The sequence below is a fragment of the Passer domesticus genome, chromosome 3 (assembly GCF_036417665.1).
Source record: "Passer domesticus isolate bPasDom1 chromosome 3, bPasDom1.hap1, whole genome shotgun sequence".
Taxonomy (NCBI): domain Eukaryota; kingdom Metazoa; phylum Chordata; class Aves; order Passeriformes; family Passeridae; genus Passer; species Passer domesticus.
This window is the reverse complement of record NC_087476.1, coordinates 46,927,528-46,943,126: the sequence shown is the minus strand read 5'-3', so window position 1 is coordinate 46,943,126 and position 15,599 is coordinate 46,927,528. Positions and strand designations below refer to the sequence as shown.

At 38.3% G+C, this 15,599-nt stretch overlaps 1 protein-coding gene and 1 long non-coding RNA gene across 3 annotated transcripts in view; one reads left to right on the top strand and one right to left on the bottom strand.

Annotated features, from left to right (window-relative positions):
- Positions 1-15,599, top strand: part of LAMA4 (laminin subunit alpha 4) — a 100,503-nt gene that overhangs the window by 45,675 nt on the left and 39,229 nt on the right. For both annotated transcript variants that reach the window (XR_010358606.1, XM_064412963.1), the window contains exons 7-16: positions 1,052-1,203; positions 1,345-1,455; positions 4,109-4,220; positions 6,165-6,332; positions 7,085-7,278; positions 9,032-9,148; positions 10,715-10,863; positions 12,869-13,010; positions 14,050-14,146; positions 14,928-15,044. Coding sequence is in view for 1 of the 2 variants with exons in the window: in XM_064412963.1 (XP_064269033.1) it covers positions 1,052-1,203; positions 1,345-1,455; positions 4,109-4,220; positions 6,165-6,332; positions 7,085-7,278; positions 9,032-9,148; positions 10,715-10,863; positions 12,869-13,010; positions 14,050-14,146; positions 14,928-15,044 (1,359 nt within the window). In the remaining variant the exon portion in view is untranslated. The remainder of the gene's footprint in view (positions 1-1,051; positions 1,204-1,344; positions 1,456-4,108; positions 4,221-6,164; positions 6,333-7,084; positions 7,279-9,031; positions 9,149-10,714; positions 10,864-12,868; positions 13,011-14,049; positions 14,147-14,927; positions 15,045-15,599) is intronic.
- LOC135296524 (uncharacterized) lies at positions 10,736-15,491 on the bottom strand. Its single transcript, XR_010358609.1, has 3 exons — positions 15,259-15,491; positions 12,848-13,068; positions 10,736-10,911 (listed from the first exon to the last, which is right to left on the bottom strand). It is a non-coding gene; the product is annotated as an uncharacterized LOC135296524 (long non-coding RNA).

Below are 15,599 nucleotides of genomic sequence, written 5' to 3'. Positions count from 1 at the left end.
TCTGTGTAAACCCTGCTCAGCAACAACAAAAACATCTCTACATTATCAACCCTGTGTTCAGCACAAATCCAAAACATGGCCCCATACTAGCCACTAAAATTAACATTGTGTAGAAAATTAGCCCATTCAAAGCCAGTACAACATCTAATATAGATTGCTGCTGTTGACAACTTGGCATATATCCATCAGCCAGTTCCTTGTCCACTATCTCCCATACCCTAATGATAGGAACCCTGGGGAGTTTCCAGGAGTACTGTGTTGTAGCTCTTGGCAGCTACAGGTATTTTTTAAATGTCAATGTGTTTATACCTATATATAATGCAGAGTATGTAGCACATATAGGTGCCTGAACCAACTCCCAAGAAGAGGGGTCATGTGCCTGAAAAGCAACAAGGAAAACATTTGGGACCTGCTAAAATATCAAGCAAAAGTGTCTGTAGGAACCTGTGTTTCACATTCACCTAAGTCTCTTGCATTCAGTGTTGGCACCAGTGTCACTATAAACAAGGTGGAACAGCAATCATTCAGCAGGAACAAGGATGTAGTTCTGCGAAAGCACTTTCCAAGCACATTATAGCCACGTTTTTAGAAGTTGTCCTTGTAACCAAGTAGGTGGCCAAGAGCCCACGTGCTGACATTCTTATTTCTTTCATACCACTAAATTTTAAATATCAAGTTTGAGGTTCTGTCAAAATGCAGTTGGTTTTTTTTGACCTTCATCTGTTGTCCTTCAGGCCACAAACATGTAGCGCCTAGGGAATAGCCAGGAAATACCTCTCCCTCGCTCCCAATTGGTTACAGAATCCCTGTGTCAGCCTCTTTGAGCAGTCCCATCTGGTGCTGTTCAGCTAGAAATGTCATAACTGTACTGTGGAAGTAACCTTGGAAGTGGGAGGATGAAAGTGAAAGAAAAACAGGTATCCACCAGCAAGCATCAGTGACAAAAAGAGTGAACACCATGGGTCAAGAGGACTATTGTATGAATTTAACACACTTGCTGTAGCTGACACAAATACTAAAGAAAAATTATGCTGTCTTATTTTCTTATCAGGCTGCGATAAATGCATTTGGGATTTGACAGATGACATCCGGTTGTCAGTTCTGACTATTGATGAAAGCAAATCCACTTTACTGAGCATTTCTACTGGTGTTGCAGCTCAAAGGCGTTTGAATGACCTGAACCTCACTACCACTCATCTCCAGGTAAAAATATTGATGATATTTTGGTTTTTTCATGTAGTTTGAATCTTTGAATTTCCATTTCATTCCTGTAAATTTCAATCCCTGCCCTCACTAGAGAAGGAGTTTGTTTTCAGATGCACTGACTTTTTTCCCCACACACAGGAGGCAATGTCCAAAAAGAAGAATCATGCCATGCTTTGGACCATCCAGGTTGATGATGCTGCAGATGAGATGAATGATCTCGTCAGAGAAGCAGAAACACTTGATGAACAGGTTTGTTTACAGCCCTCTGCCAAAGCTCTGAGGGTTTGCACTTTGTCTTACTCACCTGTTGGCATAAGAGGCGAGTACAGAATAGTCCCAGTTGGAAAGAACCTAAAATGATCATCTGGTCCAACTATCTGAGCAATACAGGACCCACCAAAAGTTAAAGCATCTTATTAAGGGCATTGTTCAAATGCCTCTTAAATCCTGACAGACATGGGGCATCAACCATCTCTCCAGAAAACGTGTTCCAGTGTTTGACCCCTCTTCATAAAAAAGCATTTCTTAACATCTACTCTGACACTTTAGATTCACCAAACAAGAGTGCGTGTGCCCTGACAGCTGGAAGAACCTTCTATTTCTATTTCTATTTCTATTTCTATTTCTATTTCTATTTCTATTTCTATTTCTATTTCTATTTCATAACTCTCTATTTTAAATATTAATTAAAAGCATAAATGAATTATCAAGTCTTCTTGACAGAAAAGGAAGGAGGTAAAAAGTGTGTTGAGTGTGGTTGGAGGTTTGTCACCAGTCACAAAAATCTTCCCCTCAGGATCCAAGTTCCCACCTTCCCCCTACACAACGTGTTTGATCTGGGATAGACACATTGCCTTCCTCATTCACATTTTGATTTCTAATTAAGTGAAGTAACCTACACTAAACTGATGCAGATTGACTTTGGGAGCATTTGTACTATATCTATTTTACATATATGTTCTCTTAAAATTAGTTCAGACTGGACGTTTCAAAACTGCCAATTTAAAAGATTTTTCATGTTCCCACTGAGATGGAAGCTTGATCAGCACTCAAGATATTTTTAATAGAGTTACTCAAGATATTTTTAATAGAGTTATAATCATAAATGTTGCATCCACATCCAGCTGCCAGGCTATAAAATTAAGGTTATCAGCTCTCATCTCCCACAACACTTTCATTGTGTCCTAGAAGAATACTGCTATGATATATGTTAAGAGAAGAAATAGGGTTCAAAATTGCTTATCCTCTATTTTAAAAAGATAATCTTAAACATCTTTCTGTTGCTGCAATATACATATACTAGTAAAATACATCACTCTGTGTTATTATCAAAGATAGCCACAGCTGCCCTAGACCTAGATTATATTTCATGCTTATTGCAAAGTGCCAGACCTTATATTCACGTTACCAATTCTTTCACAAGACAAATTAAAATTATACCTTAAACTAAAACTCAAATATGGGAGCAGGTGGGGGGCAAAAAAGCAACACAAAGGAAAGTGAAAGAGAAAATTTAGGTTTGTGTGTTTTTAATCAACACTTAGCAAAAGGGCACATATGATTTATACAGACTATGTCTATGTTCAAGAGAGTTTTCATTAAACCAACTCACACTCACAGCTCCGTACCTGTGAATATCTCTCAGAGTTCACACGCCTCAGTGTCCCTCTCTGGAGCTGGTGGGCAGACTGATTAAGGCATTAGGTTTTCTATGAATATTTAGTGAGTTTGCATAATAATTTCATTTGCAGTACTATCTGGGGATTTCTTTCCTCATTCCTCAATTTTACTGTCCCTGAACAAATAAATTCAGCATTTCCTCTGGTCTTTTCTCCCTGGTTACTGCTAATGCTAGTTCCACATCAATACTTGTGGTTGCTTGTAAGGCAGGGAAATAATGACCCCTGAGTCTGAGAGTGGAAGACCACAATAGCAACTCTGAATATATTGAACTCAGCTATTTCAGGGTACATTGATGGAAAATGGGTGCTAGGGCCTTGAGTGGGATTTGCAGAAACACACAGCATTTTGTATTCAGAGCATTTTATGTGCATGTCCCTACATCTCAGGGGGTGCTGCAGATTCTGATCTAAACCACAAAGGCAGGGTAAATGCACCAACAGCAGGTAAATCTTCCTGCTAAATATAACCCCTGTAACTACCTCTAACTCCCAAAGTCTACATGGGATGAGTTTTGAGTAAAACAGCATGTAGCTTGATCCTGAATATTTGGAAGATGGGAACCAGAAACATTTCTACTAACTCTTACACTTATTTTATCAGTCTTGTAACCCTTACAATTTGTTTCATCATTATTCCCATCCCTTTCAGTGGTGCTGGCCCTGCCTTCAAATGCCACCTGGGGCCTCCACAAATTCTAAGTAAGGAACACAGTGCAGAGTGCAGCCCCCAACACAAGATAGTACAGAACCGTGTCTGTGCTCTTCAGAGTATTTTCAATCCTCAGGCCTTTTCTTTTCTTTAAAAAGTTGCAGAGCAGGGGACCTCACTTGAGAGAGACACAGGTCTAAAAAGAGTTGGGAGCTTGACACCTTTTTCTTCATTCTATTTGCTTACTCAGGAAATGCCATACCCAGCAACAAAATCAGCCTCCCTGAATGCCTAGGAGACTCAGCAGATAGAGTTTTACAACTGTATATAATTTATGAAAATTTTATTGCAGCACATGGTGGATAAATATGAGACAGGATTTAATCTCTCACTCTGCAATTCTGAAAACACTGACAAGACAGATCTTTACTTTGAACACCTTTCAATACTGCTTTATATGATAAAAAGGACTTCCATGTGCTCACCAGAAGAAAGCAAAATGTGTGTTTATACTGCTCATCCTCACATCTGAAAAGAAATCCAATGTTTACCTCTCATGGTTTATTCATAGGGAAATGAAGCATCCAGCAAAGGCCGACTGGTACAGAAGGAAACCACAGAGATCAACAACCGTGCTTCCCAGCTTGTGCAGCAGCTCAATGATATTAGAGATAACATTGAAGGTAAATAGATTAATTTCTGGTTCATCTCAGTGTCAAGAATGTATTAATGAAACCTTCATGTTTTAATGGACCATCAAGAATTTTCACTGTCCTATATATCAAAGGAAAATCTTCCGATAGATAGGACAATATGTAATTTATGGCAACAGTGAACACCCTCTCAAGCACAACTACACTCAAAAAAGATTTCCTAGTCAGAGATAATCATCTTCATCTGGAATATCTATGGCATACCATTATTATCCTGAAATACAAAAATGAAATTAAACCAACTGCAGCCTCTTCAGTACCTGCAGAAAGCAATGAAATCAATGTACTCAAAAACACCCCTGTCCCCTGTACGTCTGTGACATGAAAGCCTCCATCCTGCTGCAGAACAGATTTTCTTCAGCAAAGCCAACAGTAGGCAAAAGCTCTCTATGGCACCACAATGAAATGCTGACTGGTAGCTGAGCCCTTTTCCAATTAAAAATATTTGATTAATAGACCTGATTAGTTCTATCTTGCCAGTTATTGAAAGCCATCTGGCAGCTTGTGTAAGGAAGAGTGGTTACATATCAACTGTTATCCTTGCTTATCCTTACCTCGAGGCGTGCTCCATTACTTTCTCTCAGGAAACATGGTTAGTATGTCCTACCATAAAAAAGACCCAGGCTAAGACCATATAGTAAGTTTTATTTGTACTCTCTTTTTACACCTCTGATGCTGAAAAACCATTGACTGTCTGGCCATCTATCATATTTTATTTCTAGAATTTTTGAGAAAAAGTGTCAGCATGATCCTCACTGTACGTCACTAACAATCATAGCTGATGTCTGTGGATCATCCTTTTTGTATCATTAATTGGTTTGGAGAAGCACAGGAACCACATAAGGCAGATATGCATCTAATTTGGCACACAAATAGCGCAATCACGTTAAGCTGTTATAGAAGAAACAATGTCCATGGCTGTGAATAGAATGCAAACAGCTGGAAACAAGTAGGTGAAAATTATTTCCACCGTGCTCAAAACTGTTCTTCTACAGAGGCATCACCCATGTGCACACACACATGTGCCAGCATAAGGAAAAAAAAAATCCATGGTCTTCATCAGTTTCTGCTCAGGATGAGCCTTTAAAGCTTCACTAATGAGCTCAGGGCCCAGCAAGAGCAGGCATACAGTCACTCTGCCAAAGAATCAGTGGTGTCCCAATTACACACCTACTTTTTGTAAAAATCTTCCATAAGAATAGTGCTTATTTTGTCAACTTTGTTTACCCACAAAGCTAGTGATAAGCGCTAGCCAAAGGCACACACATAACAGGATATAAAAGAGGAGGAGATTGGTGTTCAAGGCCAGGGAGTGAGGAATGAGTAAACTTTGTAATGATTACACTGGGAATGGGTAAACTCAATTTCACCTGCAGGGATACAACAATGTTTCTTGAACTGAGACCAAAATCTTGAAATAGTATCTATCTCCAAACCACCTAGGCAGTATCAGACCAGAAGCCATATGTTACCTCCTTAGGGTGCCTCAAACTTCTGCAGATGGAAAATTAGGTTATTTCAGTCTCCTTAGCATTGTTATTATTTTATAAACAGCAGCACTTAAAAACTATGATCCTAGATGAAAGCCCCAGCATGCTACATGCCACAGAATCCAAAGTAAAGTTATTATCCCAGCCTGTAAGAAATGTCAAGCCAAATAATGCACACAACCCACATCTGCTTAATCCCATCCTCTTCTGATGAGACCTCCACATGTGACAGAAAGAGTGAACTATTTACAGGTTTAATATTAAGATTGGATTAAACATAATAATTATCTACTATGGGGTTGAAGATAATTAAAATTTTGTTTTGCCATCAGTATCATCACAATTCACAAAAGTAAAAGTAGTCCACAGTATTTATTTCTCTGTAGTCAAACTGAATCAACCATCTGCTCCCTTTTCCCCCTAGAAATCAGCAGCAAGTCAAAATACTATGCAATTCAACAAGAGCTGAGCCCTGAAGAAATTGCCCAGAAACGGAGTGTGGCTGAGGAGATGCTGAAGGAGATCAAACGTCGAAAGCCTTTCACTAATCAGAAGCAACTTGCAGATGAGGAGGAAAATGCAGCAGAGGAGTGTGAGTTTTAAGTCATCTTTAATTTCAGCCACGTGCTGATGCTCAGCTGGCAGCTGTTGGGCAGCTCTGGGTGTCCTGCTGAGCCCTGGGGAGGACCAACAGGCACTTGGCAAGCACCAGCTGGTGTGCTGGAGATGCTGCTACTCCCAAATTCCTGCCCCAAGTCCCTGCTGGTGCTTGGTGCTCCTCACAGCAGAATGGGGAGGAAAAGGTCTGTGTGTCCGTGTGTGCCTGTGCACTGCAGCACCTCAACAACAGCTGCTTAGGAAGGTTCATGGCAGGGCTGGCATTGCTCATGTGAGCATCATCCCCCCCTGCCAGCTCTGCTGTGGGACAGCGAACAGCAGCAGAGAGAGAAAAGCTGCTGGCATGAGAAGAAGTGGCAGCCTAATTCTCACAGCTTAGTGAACATGAGTCAGAACGTGAGACATCAAGACTGTCTTCTCCAGAACAGACTGCCTAGGTTTAACAATGAAAAACAAATGAAAAGCAGGTGAAGACAGACCTAGTTTCTTTTAATAAAATATATTTCAGAGGGGGAAGTAGTAGGATTAAAATGAAATAGTAAAATGAGAGGCATCTTTCCTTCTCAAAAGGGAAGGGAAAATTAAAATCTAGGTATATAATCCCTCAAGTGAGCTTTACAAAATGTGTTTTACTGTCGCCTGAGTAACAGCAAAGAAATTGCTGTAAAGGTAAGTTCTGTCAGAAATGCAAGCTTTGGATTTATTTGCCTGTTATTTTTGTCCCAGTGCTACAGCAAATTGAAGCATTTCACGAGAAGCACAATGACACCAGATCCCTGGTAACTGATGTGCTGGAGCAGCTCAGCGAGCAGGATGTGAAGCTGTCAGACCTGGAGGAGGCATTAGGCGAGGCGCTTGACTATGTTACACAAACAGAGGATATAAACAGGGAAAACACAGCCAGGCTCCAAAGGCAGGAGGTACTGTGCACCACATTTATCATAACTGTTGACTGTGAACACTCCATCTCTGCCACTGCTTAAAACAGTAAATTGCATACAATTTAGATTCAGGAATCACCACACTAAAAAAAGAATTTCTTGGGGCACTCAGCAGGATGAGTTTGACTCTTCAGTTCTAAGAAACAGCTTGTGGAAATGCAAGGTACTATTATCTATTTGTGGAGTGACAATAAATGAGAAGTTTTTGCATGTCATGCCTCATCAGACCAAGGAAGAGATGGATATTTATGCCTAGGCTAGAAAGGCATGTTACAGTAAAACTCAAGAAGCTTGAAATTTCTAGTAGCATGGCTGCTACAAATATTGTGGTGGGATTATTTCATCCAATTGTGTCCTGACTTATTATGTGGGAGGGCCTCATGTTCACAAAACTAATTCTGTTCTAAGAAAGCAATTACTTATAAAGACTGTGCACTGCATTTGTGCCCTGGGCTGAGTGCATTCATACTGTCTGATCCAAATTTCCTCTGAACCACTTTAAACAAAATGCATCCCCACTTTTTCAAGAGGAGTTGACAGTTGTCCGTGAATCTTCAAGCCCAAATCCATTGTCTAACTGCTCCACAATAGGTACCTTGAAATTGGGTTTCCTACTTGCTGGATGAACTTGCTAGCTTAGCTCTAAGGCTACAACAGTTTTCCCCTGTGTCGTGTCCAAATTAACAGTTTCAGGGTTTTGAGTAAAGTAAAGCTTCCACTCTGGAAGAAAGCTCAGAGATGACCTGTCCCCTTCTCTTCTGAGCAGTTGTGTGATTCTTTTCCTGTTTTCATAAATTTATTTTAAGGAATTCAAAACCAGAATATCCAGAAAACTTTTCACTTATTTTTTTCAGCAAAGAAGAAAATTACAAAGAGATCAATTTGGGGCCATTCAAATCAAATTGTTTTCATTTCAATGGCTGAAATTGTTTGTATTCTGGAGGAGAGGGCGTCAGTGAGCAATTTTGTGATTTGAAGAATGATCCCACAAATTCAGGCCAACCTCTCTGTTTCATAGCATCACTGGCAGAGTTTTGAGTTCTTGAAATTTGCAGTGTTAGAAGTTCATGCTGATATGGAAGGTCTAAGAATTCAATAGAGAAATCAGGAGTGCTCCTCTAGTGAATCCTTTCACAAGAGTTTGAGATCCTTAAGTACAAAACTTCTTCCGTTGTTCCATTGTTCCATAATTACAGTGACAAGCTGCAGCTTGTCTCACAGGTATGAAGCAAAGCCTGGAGTGTGTAGTTGTATTTGTTCACTGTTCTTAACCATTTGGATCTCCATTATTCCTCACAAGGAAGGCAGATTCTGTAATAAAGAGATTTTTCACATTGGCTTTACTAGTGACAAGGAAAGGAGATGTCTGTACTGTAGATTTAAAAAAACTCCAGAAAAATACAGTCTCCAGATGACTATGAAAAATCCAGGTTTAATTTGTCTCTCCTATGCACTGAATAGCGCTTCATTCCAATAACTTCTTAGGCTGTAACATGAAATTTTTTTTTAATCATCCAACATTTCTTTCACAAAAACAAACAAACAAAAAAAAGTAATTCACGTTGTGATATGTACCACTTAGATCTGTCTTGGAAAATCTGACTTCCGATATGTCTCAAATCTATTGAGCTCACCAAGATCTTTTAATAAACGCCAGCACATTTAACAAAAATTAGCATATCAAAGCACAACTGGTATTGGATGAGATTTATGTTTTGAGTTTTCTTTTTAGAAACAGCATGAGAAGACAAAAGAGCAAATGGATGAAGTGGACAGCATTCTGCTCAGTGCCACAACTATTTTGGAAGGACCGCAAAAGGTCAATTCTGATTTAAGTGAAGTAATAAAGGTAAGTACTTCAGTGGCTTGTTTAAATGATACATCCAGATTTTTTAAAGTCATATGTTTAGATCACTAATGGAAAAACTCTACTTCTTTATACTGCTTCAGTGAAATGCTGGTTAATATTCCTTGAAAAAGTAGATGGTTTTCTTGGCTGAAAAGCTCTGTTATTACAATTGACTGCTTAAAAACTAATTCTAGTATAAGGACCCATTACTGTAGGCAAAGCTTAATGAAAAATTCTGCTGTAGAGCTCTCAATTATTTCATTACAAGGAGCTGCCAACAGGTGCTCTGGTAAAAGACTGCATTATATGCTAAATTCCTTTCCTAGTGCCTATGAGTGAGCATGGAAGAACACTGAAGATGCCAGATATCAGCATTAGAACCAGGCACTGTGTCAAATATGTATAGCTAGATTGTTGTCTAGAAATCCTTTTCTGGAACTGTAGACTACTATCCAGTGTTTTGAATCATATGTGGTGCTGAAGGAAATTTGTAGAAAATTTTTGGGGTTGACTTTTGCATAAGAAGATAAAGAAAATAAAACTAGGAATTTGCTAACTAAAATATTTACCAAAGCTGTTTTCTTTCTTCATGACTTATTTTAAAATTTTGAAATAATTGAAGAAAAAAATAAAATATTCCATTAACATTCATTTTGGTCACAGTTGCCCACTCCTTGACACAAAAGCATTTATCAAAGTTCATTAATTTTTCTTTCAAAAAATAATTTGAGTAAACAGAAAGACAGCTTACTTTGTAACTATCCCCATGTTCAAGCAGTACATTGGGGTTTTTCTCAGGTGTTTTGTGCAAAACAAATTGCTGCAGTTTATAATTTTGGGTTCCACATTGAGGATGTTCACACTGCAAGGAAAAAAGTACAAAATCATACATTGTCCATCCTCATCAGCAACAAGTATTGTCCCATTTCACCCATTCATCCTTTTTCCCTCTCTCAGTTTCACAATTTTCACGTATTTTGAAACCCACTTAGAATCATATTTTGCCACACTTCTAATCTTCAAACACATCAGCAAGCAAGCCATTTGGTTTTTCCACAAGTATTTCATAAAAGGAAGAAACATGGCTAAGGCAGGGGGATTCTACTTCTCCTTGCCTATACATGCATAGATAGTATTTAGTGAACTCATTTACAAATTAGACTAATCCAAGATGTCTTAGCATGAGGAATCTCTCTGTGCAAGGAGGCAGAAAGGTGACTTCACTCTGAAAGACTTGTCATTGGCACAATTCTGGAGCAAACATACAAGGCATAAAGAAAGACTTTTACCATCTTTCTTTTTTTATTTTATACATCTCTTTCCAATGCCTTCTTAAGTGATTTCCAGAATTTTTCTTGATTTTCATCTTCCTGCATTTGTCTCCATACTGGCATTCACCATTAGATCTTTCCCCTTTTTCTCTTAAAGACGTAAAATAAAACAACTTCAACAGAAATAAAGGAACATTATTATAATATAAAGGGTAAAAAAAACCATAATAATCAAAATACAGACTTGATTTTTTGCAACTTTCATCTTCTTTCCTCCTTTCCCTGTTTTGTTCAGAATGCATCAGGGTTCTACGCAGAAATAGATGGAGCAAAAAAGGAACTGCAAGAAAAAATAGCCAACCTGTCCCTGTTTGATGATGAACTGGTAGAAAAGGCTATGCATCATGCACAAAACCTAAGAAGACTTGCTGATGAGCTGGATGGGTAAAATTTAAGCAGAGTCTGTTCACACAAGTGCCACTTACTGAACAGCTGAAAAGACAAGCAGAAGCACAGTGACAATAAACAGGCACTAAACAAATCAGTGTTAATTCTTGTGTAGAAGGACTGTTCATGGTCCACAGAGAACAGCTGAAGTTGAGCAAGGCAAAATCTATGAAACATTTTGAATAACAAGTGTATATCTTACATGACATTCCCTCTAGTCTAATTGGGCATGTTCTTCCTATAGCAAAATAGGAAAGGTGGATTAGTGAAAAGTAAAATAGTACAAGCAAGATTAAATGGGGTCTGCAGAAACTGCTCATGTCAGTAAATAGGATCTGCAGAAACTGCTCATGTCAGTAAGTTCATTTACATTAAAAAAATGTTTAGCATTACAGGGCACAAAATGAGCTTTGTGATAATTTTATTCCAAGAGCAGTTTTACAGATGGAGCAGTTCTGATGCTCAGTAGGTTGTGTCCCAATGAAACTGGCTGACAACAGCATCAAAAACATATTGTGAGTCTTTCTATTTTGCTGGAAGATACTAAATGCATCAACATTGCACCAATTTACTAAAAAAGTACTTCTAGATAAATTTAATTTTTCTTTTTTTTTTCTTTTTTTTAATGAAAAAAATCCCTGATGTAAATGAATTCTTAAATAAAATATGCCACCAAATTCTACCTTAAGTAATATCATAGGCATATGCTTTCGGAAGATAAGCTTACAACTACTCTTCAAGTATATTATCTAAATACCAGTTGTTTCTTAATATTCATATGCCCTAGATAGGAGATTAAAATAGAGGAAAAAAAATAACAGATGGTCTTCTTCTATGCAATTGTATGAAGCTGACATCTGAAACTGTTCTATAATGACACACAAACTACAGAAACATAAAAAAACCAAACAATATGTTCAGTCTGAGATCAGCTAACTGGGGGCAGCAGACTAACTTGAAAGAAGATACTCCATATAGCTACCCTTCCTCCCTTTCTAAAATAATTTAAAAATTATTACCAAGTCCAACACATTAGGAATTTCACAAAAAGTAAACAAAAGTAATTACAAAATACCCAGATGGAATAATGCTGACTCTATTATTTGTTGAGAAGATTGTCCTGCAGTGAAACTTTAATCCTTTAAACATTTAGCCTGTCTTCAAAACATCTTGGATTTATAAGTTTACTTTACTGGCCTGTTAGGCTTTTATTTGATAGAGTTTATTGTTTTGCCTTAAGGGAATTTAGCAGAAAATTCTTGCAATAATGCTGAATCTGGAAATGTAATAATCTCTTGGTGTGCAAATACTTTGAAGTGAATGCACACATGTGCAAATACATCTACATTTAGAATCTATTTCTAAAATATAGTTTGAAATCTGCTTATCACCAGAAAATTAAAAAAATAATATTTATTTGAAATTGTTAACAGATGAATGTTGAGCCCTCAACTATTTTCTGTTTGGAATCTCCCCTGAAGGCCAGTTATCACTTAATACACAGATCAAAACCATGCCATTAAAGGTTTCTTTCAGTCTAATTTCCTGCAAATTCTCATGGGTAGGGGTAGTTCTTCATCTCATTCTCCCTGTTTTCCCACTTATGTTTGGAAAATATAGGCAGGACAGTGACACAGCTATCCTGGTCACTGAAACACATAGGTCTTTCCATTCATGGATAGGAATTATTCTTAAAGAAGGATTACTGATAGACCTGTTATTCTGTGAATTTAAGGAATATCTAATCTAGGAAGAAAAAATTTAAAAAAGCAAAAGCTGAGTAGTCATTTGTTGCTGCTCACATAAATATTAAGGGCAAAATTCTCAGAGTTAAATGGCAGGGAAGACTCTCCTATCCACACAGTTTTCACCTGCTTTAGATTGGTCAAACACAATGAAGAGAATACCAGTTAGGCCAAGTACATTTATTTGTGTGATTACGTAGTCAGAAACTACTTTGATTCAGTTTGGTTTCTTTCACCTTTTGCTCTCTTTTTAACAGGAATTTGTATGGTGTTGATTCGAATGGCTTGGTACAAAGGGCAATCAATGCTTCAAATGTGTATGAAAACATTGCTGGTTATATCGAAGAAGCCAATGAAGTTGCACTGTTGGCACTGAACACAACAAACCGGGTCAAGGATGTAAGTAATTTTCATAATCCCAGCTTTTACTTTACAATGCTTCAGAGACTTCAGGCACCTAAATGTAAAGAAAAAACAAATTTACCTTAACTGGCAGTATTGAACTTCTCACTGCACAATTTTTTCCTTTATTATTTCCTGAATTAAATCCCATGTAGTTAATTACTCTTCCAGTCTGAAGTCCCCTGGTATTTGAAAATACACAAGAGGTTCTTCTGTCCCTGTCCCATAGGGTGATGCTGCTCTGTGTTGTCACTCACATTGAGACATTTCTGTGAAATTACAGACATTCCCTACTCTTGTAGGAACCTGAGCTGGCACTTAGTGCTTGAGCCCTCCTGCTTCACTCAGTGCCATATGGCAGGAAATGTGGTTAAGACATCACTGTGTCTCATAGAAAATTAGGCTGAGATGGGACAAAGTCCACTCATACACTCAGTGTGAGGAGTAGGATGCTAATTTTTTCTCTGGCCTTGCTGTTCAAAAATACCTTGCATGTATTTTTTGTATGTCTGTAGTTATCAATCTGTATACATGTTATTTACCAGCAATTTATTAGTGAGATAGCAAGAGGATTTGGGTAGATTAAAGGAGTCTGAACCCCAGAGGGCTGAGGGATTTCAAGTCCAGCCCTCTGTGTCCAGCATACTGCTGCAGACTGCAAGGCAGCTCACCATGAAGTGAAAGCATTCATCACCTCTCTGAGACGACAGTAGAAATGAACAGTCACAACACCTAAATAACAGGCAGCATTTAGTCATATGTACTAAACTGGAGCTGACAAATTTTCTCCATCTTTTTTACTCAGTACTGTTGTTTGGAAAACCATGCACTTCTCTAAACTTTCTTAAAACAGAAAATTTTGCTTTTCAGACTTTTTTCCAATCCAACTGCTAATCTTAAATCTTAACAAACCAAATGAAACTGCAGTGACTTTGCAGTTGTATTTATATGCAGGTAAAATATTGTCCACAATCACAATAAAGTGGAATATTTGATGAGGATTATTCTGACTTTCTCTTTTGGAACATGCTTGTAGGCTGCAGTTGGAATTGACACTCAGGTCATTTACCATAAAGGTAAAAGTGAAGAACTTCTCATCCGAGCCATGCAGCTACAACGGACAGCACATGACAGTAAATATACATCCTTTCTCTTTTCCCAATCAGCCTATAGCCATAAAATAAAATTTAAAAAAGCACATTAAAATAAATTTCAGAAGCATATCACTAAGCAGAACTGCTGCAATAGAATAGGTTATTGATTGAATTTACCACACAAAGTGCTTGAAATGGCCATGGGCACAGTTTGAGTAGCTCATGTTTTGTCATCCTACTAGATACTGATAGTTTATTTCAATCATGAAAAGTCCATTTCAGACATAACTACCATTTTAATATGTGACCCTGAAAACCATTGTTCACTGGTAAATATGCTCAATTAAGTAGTTCAACAGTTCACAGCAGCTTAAATGTTCATAAAGCTGGATTTCACCAGCGGAGAGTAATAATAAATGTTAAAGTAGTTTGGCCTTTCTTCACTGTAAATGAAAGAAAGATCTAGAATTACAGAATTACTTTTTACATTTATCAGGACAATTTGAGCTCTTGAAAATTATTCCTGTGTACCAGTTGCAGTTATTCTCAACACTTGTGGTAAAGCAAGGGCAGAGTACTGACTGGAACACAGCTCTCCAGGTTTTTGGAAGACACCCTGTGGAAAGCAGGGGTGCTGCAGGGCTGGTTTTCCTTTAGATTATGTAAAGTCAGGAGTGCAAGTATATCTAAATGAAAAGAGTCCATGGTATACTGTCCATGGCATAATAAATGCCTAAGGACATACCTCCCCAGGATTGAATTTACCTTTTCAGACACCACTTGGACACCCCTCAGTTGTACCTCCCTTTTGTCCCCACAGGCAGCAGTTACACCATTGCAGACACCAGCTGGCAAGTCAATGGCACTTTTGCCAGGATGAATGCCCTGCGGAGCCAGCTGATGAGAGCCATCGCAAAAATGCAGTCAGCAGAGACAGGTTGGGAGAGGAACTTCATCTCTGTGATGCTTCATCTTCATACATTCAAGAGCACATTTTTATCTTTGAATATGGATGTGAAGTTGCTACTAAGAGTTCAGCACTGGAGGCACTTAAAAGAGTTTGGCTGAAACTACTAGACTTAGATTATCACCCAGCTTTCAGAACGAAATTAAATGTTTTGTCACTGAAATTATTAACAGTCTTCTTGAACCTTGTGCTGGTCTTGGCTGCAGTAGAGTTAATTTTCCTCATAGTGACTAGCATGGAGCTCAGTTTTGGATTTTTGTTGAACACTGAGTTGATAATACAGAGATGTTTTTGTTGCTACTGAGCAGGGCTTACACAGAGCCAAGGCCTTTTCTGCTTTTCATGCTGGTGAGGAGACTGGGAATGCATGGGAAGCTAAGAAAGAGCACAGCCAGGACAGCTGACCTCAACTGACCAAAAGAATATTCCATTCCATTCCATTCCATTCCATTCCATTCCATTCCATTCCATTCCATTCCATTCCATTCCATACGACATCATGCTCAGTGTAAATAAACTGGAGTG